Source organism: Cornus florida, unplaced genomic scaffold (genome assembly GCF_030987335.1).
Source record: "Cornus florida cultivar Cherokee Brave unplaced genomic scaffold, ASM3098733v1 CherokeeBrave_3.0.0_Hap2_Chr03, whole genome shotgun sequence".
Classification (NCBI taxonomy): Eukaryota; Viridiplantae; Streptophyta; class Magnoliopsida; order Cornales; family Cornaceae; genus Cornus; species Cornus florida.
In genome coordinates this window covers 8,135,219-8,148,846 of record NW_026775573.1, presented here as the reverse complement: position 1 = coordinate 8,148,846, position 13,628 = coordinate 8,135,219, and the positions used below count along the sequence as shown (strand labels likewise).

At 33.8% G+C, this 13,628-nt stretch overlaps 2 protein-coding genes across 2 annotated transcripts; both read right to left on the bottom strand.

Moving 5' to 3' along the window:
* Positions 1-193: 193 nt before the first annotated feature.
* On the bottom strand, positions 194-5,888 carry LOC132299310 (uncharacterized). Its single transcript, XM_059795839.1, has 7 exons — positions 5,482-5,888; positions 4,133-4,306; positions 3,961-4,053; positions 3,766-3,834; positions 3,176-3,382; positions 662-787; positions 194-558 (listed from the first exon to the last, which is right to left on the bottom strand). Exons 1-7 carry the CDS (start codon positions 5,875-5,877, stop codon positions 403-405), a joined length of 1,221 nt encoding a protein of 406 aa, XP_059651822.1. The 5' UTR covers positions 5,878-5,888; the 3' UTR covers positions 194-402.
* A 2,240-nt stretch (positions 5,889-8,128) lies between these two features.
* Positions 8,129-8,841, bottom strand: LOC132299308 (histone H3.2). Its single transcript, XM_059795836.1, has one exon. It carries the CDS (start codon positions 8,748-8,750, stop codon positions 8,340-8,342), a length of 411 nt encoding a protein of 136 aa, XP_059651819.1. The 5' UTR covers positions 8,751-8,841; the 3' UTR covers positions 8,129-8,339.
* Between the last annotated feature and the right edge of the window lie 4,787 nt (positions 8,842-13,628).

Genomic DNA, 13,628 nt, shown 5'->3' with positions numbered 1-13,628 from the left:
AGAAACATAAAAATAAAAACCTCCCTGCTTCAACCAGGTTCTACTTTAACCATGTAAAATTTCATTAAAAACATATGTAAGTTGAGCACCAGATCTGTAAATGTGTCTGCCACATACTAGAAACAAAAACAAGTTATCGACCAATGTCATTTATAGCATAACAGAGGTTGCAAGGTGTCATAAACTCCACAAATTTAGATATAGAACAACCACTAAATATCATAATCAAGAATAAGAAACACAACTGTCAATTAGAAGTTCCACAATCCCTCATGACCAGTGGGATGAACAATGGCACAACAATCATCCTGACCTGTTTTAGAATTATTTCATTGCAGCAATCTTGAAATGCAGTTTGCAATATTAGGAGGGCAATACATGCTTTCTCAGTTTTATGTGTTATCAAGGCTCCCCTTTGTTTCCTTTAAGATTAATCACAGCAAGCTCTTGTTCTACATATTCTCCGGCACAAATAGGTGGATACTTGTTCGCTAGTGGAGACTCTGCAAAGTGGCCTAAAGGCTTCAACACAGCATCAGATGCTATGTGTGAAAACAACTACGTAAAACAGAAGAAAGACAGTCACAAATAAGCATAAACTCTTTTAAAACCATGTTAAACAGTGGGAGTTAGTGATGATTATATGTTTGGCTTCACTCACTGTTGAGGATACTCTCCAGAGGCTGCGATTTTGTTGCGATGCAAGTTTAACTGCATCGATTGTCCTACTAGTCACAATAACTTCATGCATTCCTGCTATGCAGTCTCCTGCTGTCAACCATTCAATCTGCTCATAGAAGAATTGTGAAATGTATAATTATTCAAAATGCATACATCACAGTCAAGCCAATATAAGCTCTGGGAAACAGTAAACATTAGCAACAAAACCAAGCCACTTAGTGATGAAACTAGACTTTGGGGTTATGTATCATGAACTTGGAACCATTGTTGGGTGAGTGTCTGTGTCAGGCTTGTCAAATACTCAAACCCAACAACATGAGAAGATGGCTGAATATTATTCACCAGGAGGAAAAACCATGGCTAAATATTCAAATTTATAATAATTTTTATTTATTGATAGCATAAAATGGTGTACTTATGTAACAATGTTCAGCGAAGACACTTCAGGAATTTCAAATCAATTATGTAACATAAGGAACATAATAAGATAATTTTGTGCACAATTTAAATGATAAGATATGTTTGCTAAGTAAATGTCCATCCAGACATATCAAACACATATCTCTATCCTCCTACCCATGTAATGTTTGTCCAACATTAATATTTCACCAGATTAGAAGTCCATGTAACATCATTTGTGGGGAAGTAGGAAGAAAATTGTAGAAGTCCATACTCAAACCCAACAACATGAGAAGATGGCTGAATATTATTCACCAGGAGGAAAAACCATGGCTAAATATTCAAATTTATAATAATTTTTATTTATTGATAGCATAAAATGGTGTACTTATGTAACAATGTTCAGCGAAGACACTTCAGTAATTTCAAATCAATTATGTAACATAAGGAACATAATAAGATAATTTTGTGCACAATTTAAATGATAAGATATGTTTGCTAAGTAAATGTCCATCCAGACATATCAAACACATATATTCTCATCTTCTCATGCTACGTGAAATGTATAATTATTCAAAATGCATACATCACAGTCAAGCCAATATAAGCTCTGGGAAACAGTAAACATTAGCAACAAAACCAAGCCACTTAGTGATGAAACTAGACTTTGGGGTTATGTATCATGAACTTGGAACCATTGTTGGGTGAGTGTCTGTGTCAGGCTTGTCAAATACTCAAACCCAACAACATGAGAAGATGGCTGAATATTATTCACCAGGAGGAAAAACCATGGCTAAATATTCAAATTTATAATAATTTTTATTTATTGATAGCATAAAATGGTGTACTTATGTAACAATGTTCAGCGAAGACACTTCAGTAATTTCAAATCAATTATGTAACATAAGGAACATAATAAGATAATTTTGTGCACAATTTAAATGATAAGATATGTTTGCTAAGTAAATGTCCATCCAGACATATCAAACACATATCTCTATCCTCCTACCCATGTAATGTTTGTCCAACATTAATATTTCACCAGATTAGAAGTCCATGTAACATCATTTGTGGGGAAGTAGGAAGAAAATTGTAGAAGTCCAGACACCAAAATATACCACGAAGACATTAAGTTGACATCTATTGTTTATTTAATTTCTGCTGACCAATTTTTAATTTTAGGTGTCTCACTATGACATCAACAATGAGGATAATTATGTATGAAAGATAAAGATTTGTAATATATATATATATATATATTATCTATGAAAGCTAAAGAACCCCCATATGCTATGTTAGATGAACTCGGCTACGTGGGTACGGGTATTTATCCATGCATCGGACGTGTCAAATCTCTAAACAGGACACACTGACACTGCTAAATATTCATTTTATTTAATTATTTGATTTAATTTTTTAGAGTAAACTAATGTTTTTATCTAATATAGTGTTCGATATAGGCTTTTATCTCATTTTGAAGTAATAGTATAATATAATTGAATGATTAGATATGTTTTCTAAGTACAAGTCCAACCAAAAGTGTCGGGCATATATCCCATACCCATGTCCGAGTAATATGTATTTGACACGGGTACTTCACTACTTTTGAAGAGTCCATGTAACATAGCCTATATGAGAACTTGAATAATTAAATAACTCACACATCATATAGAGATTACACAGACTGATAAGATGTCAAAAATTAAATTCATCTGATCTTTGTGACGGTTGGAATCACGAAACCCATTATTCTATCATTTAGTGACTGAAATAATAGCCTGATTGGGAAACTCCCAATATACGCTATCATTTCTAAATTGGAATAGCGACATGCACATTGCTTATAACTTGAGTGATTTCGATAACCATTTCTCACATACTTTTCAAGTCAGTTTCTGACAGGAACCACCACCAAAGTTAGTTAACTAGTTCAAATTATTAAGAAAAATTGTCACCAGTGGTCAAAGTGTGATTTCGATAACCATTTCTTACATACTTTTCAAGTCAGTTTCTGACAGGAATCACCACTTTAGTTAAATAGTTCAAATTATAAAGAAAATTGGCACCAGTGGTTAAAGTGCTCATACAACCATACCTGTTTTCCTGTTTGAATGAGCAGACATCCCATAGGAACCTTCACTTCAACCTTTTGCCCATTTCTTAGCCAAATGTTTAGACCAGGGAATCTACTTCTGCCATGAATTGTTAGGAAGTTAAGATCATAGTGATATCCTGCAAACACAGTGCCCTCCTGGCCATAACGTCGAAGGTCACTACCTGTTGGAGCAAGCAAATGTGGTCCCTGGGGTTGAAGAGAGAAGGCACTTCTTAAATAGTGGATGAAGTTAAAAAGTATAAGATATCCTTAAGGGTGATTAAATAAAAAACTAGTGGAACTACAGTGCCATACTGCTAGATTACCAACAGGAACTTCGTTCCACACATCCCACAATGAATAATAAGATGTAAGTTTCCATGCACGGAAGGATGGAACATAGATGAAAAATGAACAAATTTACATTTGCAATTCGCATTACTAAAACCTTGAATGCATTCTTTTTATGCCACTCACAATCATCATATATTTATCTGTCTTCATTGCTTCTGATTTCAGAGTTGCACCATAAGAAATGACTTGGAGTCAAAAACAGAAGATAAAGTGATGAGACAAGAAATAGTGAGCACCTGCTTCATAAGAGAAGTGAATGCATCCTTTGGCAAGCCAAACCCAATTGCTGCCATTTCTGCAACAACCTGAGAAGAAAAGTAATATGAATACCTGATCTTTCAGAAGAGGTGAAAAACACTTACTTTTATTAGATGTATATTTACAAAAAAAAAAATGAAGAAGATAAATGTCTGACCACACTAATGCTTTACCTCTATTGCAGATATCATTTTATAACCCCATGAGTTCATAGTTTCTTGCCATTCAGGAAATCCTTCGGGTACTACAAGCTCAGAATTTAGTTCCTGCACGAGAAGCCGAGAAGGATGCTTTGATAGTGACCAAATCGTCGTACTACTCAAAAAGAAGAGAAAGAAATGAAACCTTAAAGCGGGTGTTTGATGGCCTAGGGCCAACTCTCCACATGTACCGCCACTTTGGATCTGGTCCGACAGGAGTGGATGGTTGAACCTCTTTAGGCATTGCTCTTAACTTCTCTTGCATTTCCTCATCAACCAAACTACGAGGGACCTCAACTCCTTCAGGTGTTACCCCAACCTGTCATTTCATTTACAGAAGAACTTTTAGAATAACCCCTCCTCCATTAAGGAATGCAAACTTAGACCATCTAGGAATATAAACCAAAGGACAACACAGAGTATCCCTGCTGTATTATTCATTCTCTCCAGTATCCCCATTTCCTTATGTTTCGCTAGATTTTACTTTTCATCTAGTTTGAATGCAAATTGAAAGAAAAAAGTGATGTTTATAATATAATTGAAGCTCCAAAATGCAATTGAAGACCTTGTTTTACATAAAAGGAAAAGCATGAGCTTGTGCAGATGTAGTTGAGTTGATCAATGGAAGGCTCTGAAGACTGGTCCCATACTCAACTTTTATAAGAAATGTGCCAATCTAATGGTTCTAATCAATCAAATGAGTTGTATTCACTACAAGGGAAGTGGATTGCTTTTTTTTTTTTTTTTTTCCTAGTTGGTACTCACACACACGTCTCCTAAGACTCGAACCCCTGACCTCTCTTTGAGAAGTGGATTGCTTTAGACTCTCTCTTGCTCTACAATGTTTTTCTGTAGGTTGGTTTTTGTTGGTTTCGGTTTCCACAGGGCCTTTCTTCTATCAAACATAATAAAAGAGTGTGAAGTGCCTAAGCAGTATACCAATCAGCGACAAAGAGGTCCAAGAGAATTAGTAATGGAGAATTTAGGTATGTGGTTTTTGTTATCTAATTCAGTTCTTCCATTTATTTTCAATCAATTAAAAATTCTATTCAAGTACTTTTCCAGCATCAATCAGTTATTACTATAGCAATTAAAAAATTCAACAATAATTTCAATCAAGATTTTAAAAGGAATCCAAGCTGTAGAAATTAAAAATCGAAAAAATGAAGATTAACACAAGATGTAACCATGTTCGCAGGAACAATAATTCAATTAAATCTTCCAATAATTAAAGAATTCAAAATCTCTATCATTTCCAATTTTCATTTTAACGTTCGGTCTCGATGCAAACAAAATGCAGGAAAGCGATACTGCGAAAGCCACTAAAATTCACTTATTAAATTAATGGCAATCCATTAGCCAAATTAAAGAGAATTTCTTGCTCCCAAAACAAAAACAACATATACATATATAAAATATATATTGAAATATGTATATACATACAAATATATATCTGTGTGTGTGTGTGTGTGTGTGTGTGGTAAATGATGAGACCTGGTAATGTAGGTGAGGACGCTCTTGGAGGCGCTTGAACTGATCCGGTCTTTCGAAGTAGTTTTCCATCATATCGATGAATCGATCGTTGTCTTGTGCGGAACATCTCGGATCCTTCACCACCAGAACTCCGGTTTCTCTTAGGGTTCGACTCACCTCACAGCACAGTCTTTTCAGCTCTGGATCCAAATTCGGCACATCGCCGCTAAATTGAGCTGAGATCTCCAGATATTGAGCGAGATCTACCACCGGGAGCTCCATTAGCGAGTTCGTGGGGTTTCTAGAGAGAGAAAATGAAAAGTGGCAAAAGGTGGATAGCAATTTTGTACGTTTTAATGCTTGTTGATGATGGCGGGAGAATATTTCATGTGGTGGATCGCCGGCGCATGTTAGCATGACGATGTTGATTGGATTTCGAGAGTGTCACTCACACACGGAAAGAAGGTATACGTGTTTGACCGATTATTTTTAAGGATTATTACGTATAAGTGCTAATGATTCATATTTAATATTTAATGGAGTCAGTTTAATAGTTTTAAAAAAAATGGAGACATAGAAAAATATTGTTTACCATGACTCGTTGAGTTACCACTTTTATTTATATGGGTATCACTTCTTTTTGTATCATGTACCACTCTTTTGTGCAATACAAAAAGTGATATATAATGATAAAAATTGGTATTTGCATGCATAAAACGTGGTACCTCTGTACACAAATAGTGATACCTGATACACAAAAATAAAAGTATTACTAAATGCACAAAAGTTGGCACCTATGTGTCTAAAAGTGGTAGCTCAGTGAGGTCAAACACTGCTTTTCCATGTCCACATCAGCAATTTGGTCAATTTTATTTATTTAAAATTATGAGACTTTGATTCCATTAAATAATAAATATGAGTTATTAACACCATTTATATATAATGATTCCTTTTCTAATTTTAATGGAGAAAGTCATTTTATTTTAGGCAATCAAAGATGATAATTTAATTTAGTGATAAGAAGTTTAAAAAATAATAATAATTGATTTTTGTAATCTAAAATCACATAACGTGTAAAAATTTGAGATGATTACATTTTGATAAAATTGTCGAAATAATATAAATATATTTCAGTTTTAAATATAACGTTGATTTTTTTTTTTTTTTTTATAATATTTACATTAAACTCAAGCATGCTCTTAGAAAGCTTTACAAAAAAAATTGTCAATAAAGAATTAAATATTTTACATAAAATAACAAAAGTGCAACGAATATAACTACTTCAGATCAAAATCAACCAAATAGTATAGGACTATGTTATATTTGAAATCACAGAAAAAATATGTCTATGCAGGTATTATTTAGGCAATCTACATGGAGGTAAGTATGATTATCTTCAAATTTTTTTTTTTTTTCTATTAGAATCCCCAAACAATCATCTTTTACACAAATATGTTTCTCTAATAAGTTTGTAACATTTTCAGAGCAAAAAGACATAATTCTTGACATGACAATACTTAGATCTTTTCCCAAGATTATATACCAATAATAAATGGATATATTTTCTTTAATTAGTAAATCAGATATGATTGAATATATCTTTAATTATTAGTATTATTGTTTGACTTTTTAATTTTATAATTAAAGAGGATATGTTCATTTATTGTGAGTTCACAAAAGTAATGAGGATTTAATACAATACATCTTCACCCTTGATGACTTAAGTATAGTCTGTCTTGACAACTGTTAAAAAATCAACATTCGGAAAAGAATTGGGGATCGAATGCGGGTGAAATTCCCGTCAATAGCTGAGATGTTCAGCCGACTCCCTCCCACCCCTTTTGTGAGGATTTGGACTCCCGTGAGTGCCTACTTAGACCAAAATCTTTGGAAATATTACAATTCGGTAAAGGAGCTTTAGGACACCCTTCGGGATGGATGCCCTAGCCAATCGAGTGGCTTGAGAAGCATGTGTTCAAGGTAACATTAGTCTTTACTTTATGAATATAGAGTAATATGAAACATCTTTCAAAAAGTAAAAAATATTTAGAAAAAATTGATAATTCCTACTCACTACTTTGTTCTATTCCTTCCTCATTTTTATAAAAAATGCTACAAATCATCCTTTTTCAATTGGATTAATTGCCTTTTTTTTTTTTACTCGTTAAATTGCCTAATTTTTTGCAATTATTTTGTGCTTCTAAGAGTTAGAAAACGAATCACGCTAGGCATCGCAAGGAAAATACTTTGCCAAAACGTCACGCTTTTATATTCTACAACCCGAGTTACACAAGCTACCATTTTCCCAACACGTCACTTTTGTTGTGTTAAAAAACACGGACCACTTTGGTCCTCTACTGATTTCGTGCATTTAGAGAATTCATCTCAACTCAATAATTTTAAATTCATAATAACTTTTTTTTTAATTTAAAAACGCAAATGACTTGCAAATTTCAAATCACCAAATCTCCTTCTTCAAGAAAGTGCATATGGTAGATAGATTAAATATAAGGACTAAAAGCCACTTAGACTATACTGTAGAGATTATATATATGGACAATTTACAGGTGAATATGTTATAAATCATGAACTAAATATATATACACAAATACACATAACAGATTCAGAATTGGAATCCAAAGTTCAACAAATTGAAAATGTAGATAAATTAGAAAAAAGAAAATTTAGCATTTTCATTTAATAAGGTTTGAAGCATTCATAATTTCAAAATCAAAATTCAACATTTAACCAAATCTTAACCTCAAACCACCATGCATTTACATCACTACAATCAAACCCTAACATAAGTACCTAAGAACCCTAAAACAAACAGAGCGTAGAGAGAACAGAAGCAGAAAACCATAAACAGAGAGATTCGTTTAAGCTCTCTCGCCACGAATCCTTCGCGCCAACTGAATATCCTTAGGCATGATGGTGACTCTCTTGGCATGAATTGCGCAGAGGTTGGTGTCCTCAAAGAGACCAACCAGGTACGCCTCCGCCGCCTCCTGGAGGGCCGCGACGGCGCTGCTCTGGAACCTCAGATCGGTCTTGAAGTCCTGTGCGATCTCACGCACCAGCCTCTGAAACGGAAGCTTTCGGATCAGAAGCTCCGTGCTCTTCTGGTACTTGCGGATCTCACGGAGAGCCACTGTCCCAGGGCGGAAGCGGTGGGGCTTCTTCACTCCGCCGGTGGCCGGAGCTGACTTCCTGGCGGCCTTGGTGGCGAGTTGCTTCCTCGGAGCCTTGCCTCCGGTGGACTTGCGAGCTGTCTGCTTGGTACGAGCCATTGATGTGAAGCTTAGAGTGTAGAGAGAGAAAGCGTGTGTATTTTAGAGGGAAAGTAGTGTCGATGGCGATTGAGGTGATGATTCTGATGGATAATTTATAAGGAGGTGAGTTGCGAAATGGAAGCGCGGGAGATTCGAAATTTGGGGATTTTTGAATTTTGGTGGTGTGTGACCTTTCGAGATTGTTTAGAAGCCGTTGATAACAAGTTTTATGGACGGTTTAGATCAGCTAGGGGGCGCGGGGGTTTTACGATCCTTGTGAGGTCTTCATTCACCACTAGTTTATTGCCACGTCAACATGCTGTTTTCTGTCTCTTTTGGTTTGTACTCCGTCTGGTTTCTGTCTATTATGTTGAAGTAGTCTATAAGTTCTGTTTGGTTAGACGAAAGACAGTGAAATGAAAGTGAAAGTGAAAGTGAAAGAAAAATAATATTGTACAGTAAATTCATTAGCATGAAAATTTTACAACAAAATTTATGAAAATTTATTATTATTTTGAATAGCAAGAAAGATTGAAACTTATTATAAAAGAAAGAATAATATTGTACAGTAAATTCATAAAACTTTAAAAAAAAAAAAAAAAATTTAAATTTGTGTTTTTTTGGAAAAAAAAATTTAGGGTGAAAATGAAAATGAAGGTGAAAGTAAAAGAAAGTAAAAGTGAAAGTAAAGTAAGAGTGAAGTGACAAATGAAAAATGAAAAATGAAAAATTTGCAAAAAAATTATATAAAATTACCATTTATGATTTGAATAGCATGTAACTTAAGTTCACCAAATTTTCTCAAGAAATTAAAATTTTCACGGAGTCTGTTTGGTTAGCGGAAAAGAAAACAAAGTTTTTATTATGCATTTGGAAAAGAGTAGTGATACTCACATGGAACACTTGTAGTGAATTGCCTAACTGAAAAAAAATTAATTAGCTATTTGTATCAAATACAACAAAGTGGAGGACTCCACTTTCTTATTTGTTACATAATTGATTAATTAAAAAAGTAGGTCTAACAATTCATGACAACTATTTGGTACAAGAATTATTTTCCTTATTTGTTGCATAATTGATTTTTAGGTCGATTACTTGAAATGAATTGCCTGACCTATAAGTTTTGATTAGTCATGTAAGCAAAAGATAAGGAAGTGGGACTTTTTACTTTCTTATATTTGGTAAATATGATAATGAAAAGTTGCAGGTCAGACAATTCAGTCTAAGAGTTTGACCAAAACATCACTACTCGCATTATGATTATCACAGATGGTAATTTTTAAAAATCACTTACAGCTGAATAATCGTATCAAACAGCGTAAGTTTGGAAGACATGTAGCGATAAGGGAGTGAAAAGAGAATTGATAAATATGAAAACTTGAAATTGAAAAAAAAATTGATTTTCAAATTGAGAGTTGTGTATTTCATAATGTAATCTTTTTTTTCTCTTTTAACTCTTTCTATATACCAAGTAGTGTAGCATTAGGATTACATAGTTGTAATAAAAAACTATTCTTGTACTTATTGTACATATGTGTATTTTTTTTTTTTGAAATAAAGGTGAATATCATATGTTCTTAATACATTGTGTTTTTTTTCTTTTTATTTTTTGCAAAAGTCCTCTTTGTATTTTTTATTTTTATTTTTCGCAAAACTCCTCTTAATTGAGACATTCGAACCCAACAGAAAAGCAGCATCCCTGCTTCTCTTACATGCTTGATTGGAGAATTGACCGTTTAATCATCACCAATTAATCACATCTCATAGAGATTGTTTAATTAAAATTAGCCAAACACCTGTTAACCAAACCTCTAAAATGATTAAAAAAAAATCATACGAAGCCAAAAGGAAAATAAATTTCTATCTGTTTAGCATGAAACTTTTTAAGAAAATTATCATTTTTTTTTTTTTTTTTTTTTTTGAAGTTAGGAAATTTTAGAAAGTCTTTTTTCCTTCAAATTTTTTTTTCCCCCTCCTAACCAAATTTCTGAAGTGTTGAGAAATAACGAAGACAAATGAAAAATTATAAATCATCCAATAATTTCAATATATATATATATATATATATATATAATGTTTTGAAAATAATTATTGTATGTGTTTATCAAAAAGAAAAGAACAAAAAAACTTGCCTTTTCGTGAAAATAACCAAATTTCGGTTTTTATAATAATATTTTCCAACTCCCAAATTTACAGACATAATGATAATGCTTTGAATTCTGTTAACATGTATTTGAAATTATGATATATCAAGCATTTATTGAATTTTGTTTTTCAAATTTTAAGTAGATTTGTTATTTATACTAAGAATGAAAGACATGCAAAAAAGACATCCCAATATTTTACCAGGCGTTTTGCGGATGACATAGTGTTATTGATGTTTACCTATTAAAATAAATAAAAAAAAAAAAGAACTTGAGTATCAAATTAGAAACTTGATGGAATGTATTGAGAAACAAAAGTACATTAAAAATAATAGGGATAATTTCACTGATACCTTCTTCAAGTTTGGCCAAATATTACCCACAAATATCTTTCAAAAATAACTATCATTCACATTACAAATCCGTTTTTTACTTGCACCCCAAAAGTTAATTGACAGGTGTGTCAAACCACTTTTTACATGTAAAAAGACATTCTTACCTTTTAACTTTGGTTTGACCCACTAAATTGTTTCTTTAATTATTCAAATGACATATTTATTTTCTTTTGACTTTAGTTTGACTGACTAAATTATTTCCTTAATAATTCAAAAGCCGTAAAATTTTGTAAATTTACAAATTATATTATATATACACACACATATATATACTCCTATATGCTCTGTATCTACACACCTTGTCTAGAGGTGCCTTGACTTGCTTCCTCTTGATTCTCTTATGTCTTATTCTTGGGTTAGGCATTGGTGGAATATTGGGCAAGATAAGAGATGATCTATATATGTTATTCTTGATTGAGGAAATCACGTCCCATTTTTTCACCTTCAATTGCTTTCTCACTCATAGGATTTAGATAAAAAAGGAAAACTTCTATGAAACAGCGTCAATTTTGCTTCAAGGTCAGTTTGGTACAATGGAAAAAGGGTCGAAAGGGAAGGGAAGGTGATGGAAGGGAATTAAAAATTTGTGTTTGGCAAAAATTGTTAAAAGGAAAGGGAAGGGTTTGGAAGGTTATGTCAAAGCTTCAACAGTATTTTTCATATCCTCAAAAAAATGGGAGAAAATGGAAAAAAAGTGAAGGCAGTGACTGATGGAGGAGTTGTGATGCCAATTTTACCCTCAAAATTGCACAAGTTTGCAAAACAATATACATACAAGTTAGTAGTTGCAGAGAGAGCGAGAGACGGCGGGCCGGTGATTGAAGCTTGCGAACAGCGAACCCGAACTGGAACAACGGCGATGGAAACTGAAAGATATGGGTTTTGATTTTCTGAACAATCTGAAATGATATATGGATACGGTTTTTGAACTTCTAATTCTTGCAAATAGATAGATAAACTGAAATATATGGGTTTTGAACTTCTGATTCTTGTAGTGCAGAGAGAGAAAGAGGAGAGGGCAAGTTCAGAGTTGAGAACGAGAATAGAGATGGAGGCGAGATTGGGGAGGCTGAAATGATTTGCCCTAAATTATTTTTTCCTTTTCTTGTGTCCCATCTGGAGACTATATATATATATATAATATAGATGGAGGCGAGATTGGGAAGGCTGAAATGATTTGCCCTAATTTTATTTTTTTTCTTTTCTTGTGGCCAGGTATAGGATATTGAAATATATATATGTATATGATAACATTAGTTATGAGGGAAAGGAAAGGGAAGGGAAAGATAATTTTAACCCCCTATCATGTTTGGTTAGTTAATGAAGAAAAAGAAAGGGAAGGATAATAATCATGTTTGGAAAAGAACGGGAATGAAAAGAAAGTGAATTATTTTAATAAATTGACTATTATACCTTTTTATATTTTGAAATATATATATATATTTCAAAATATAAAAAGGTATAATAGTCAATTTATTAAAATAATTTACTTTCCTTTCATTTCTTTTCTTTTCCAAACATGATTATTATCCTTCCCTTTCTTTTTCTTCATTAACTAACCAAACATGATAGGGGGTTAAAATTATCCTTCCCTTCCCCTTCCCTCATAACTAATGTTATCCTCCTCCTTCAAACCCACCGTACCAAACATAGCCTCAGAGAAATTAGATCAAAGTTCACACACACACATATATATATATATTATACACACGAGCACAACACCACCACCTACACCGGCAAGGATGTTGGCACAGGAGACAGCGGCGGCGACACCCGAATCGTGGTGGCTAAGCACCAAACCACCCTCCCGACCTCACCAACTGTCTCTCCAAAACCCTTCTCAGCAGCAATTCGGGGTACGGTCCACCACTTGCTGGCCAGCCACCTGTGGGTATAATGAACTAGTCCCCACAGCGGGAGCAACGACGAGATAGGCTGTGATGGGCTGATTAGACTTCTTCTCCGCTGACGCTAGCAAATTTCTCGCCGAACTTATAGGAAAAGGTTAGCTAACCTTTGGGCTTTCTGGACGGCTTTCTCACCTAGTAACTCACGAATTGCATGGGTTTATCGTCTCCGGTGATGTCGAGGAGCTCTTTGACCACAACGGTCACTTCTCCGACGTCTTTGTCACCAAGGGTACACTCGCAACGGATTATAGGCGTGCTTGTTTGGAAGAAAATCTACCAATTATTTAGGTGTTTTGTTAATTCGTGGGTCCGGAAAGTGTAATTAGTCAATAATTAGGGGTATAATAGTCATTTAAATTATTTGATATTTTAGAATAAATGTGATGAAAAAATTTGGGGCAAAGTTGTATTTTCCCATGTTTTTAACGATGACTATGACGGAAAAGC

What these genes read in the sequence shown, in the direction of transcription:
- LOC132299308 (XM_059795836.1), bottom strand. Translation starts at nt 8,750, where the DNA reads ATGGCTCGTACCAAGCAGACAGCTCGCAAGTCCACCGGAGGCAAGGCT.
- LOC132299310 (XM_059795839.1), bottom strand. Translation starts at nt 5,877, where the DNA reads ATGCTAACATGCGCCGGCGATCCACCACATGAAATATTCTCCCGCCAT. An exon ending in CATCAAACACCCGCTTTAAG is followed by an intron (nt 4,054 to 4,132) that starts GTTTCATTTCTT and finishes CTTCTCGTGCAG; the next exon opens with GAACTAAATTCTGAGCTTGT. An exon ending in TCTGGAGAGTATCCTCAACA is followed by an intron (nt 559 to 661) that starts GTGAGTGAAGCC and finishes TGTTTTACGTAG; the next exon opens with TTGTTTTCACACATAGCATC.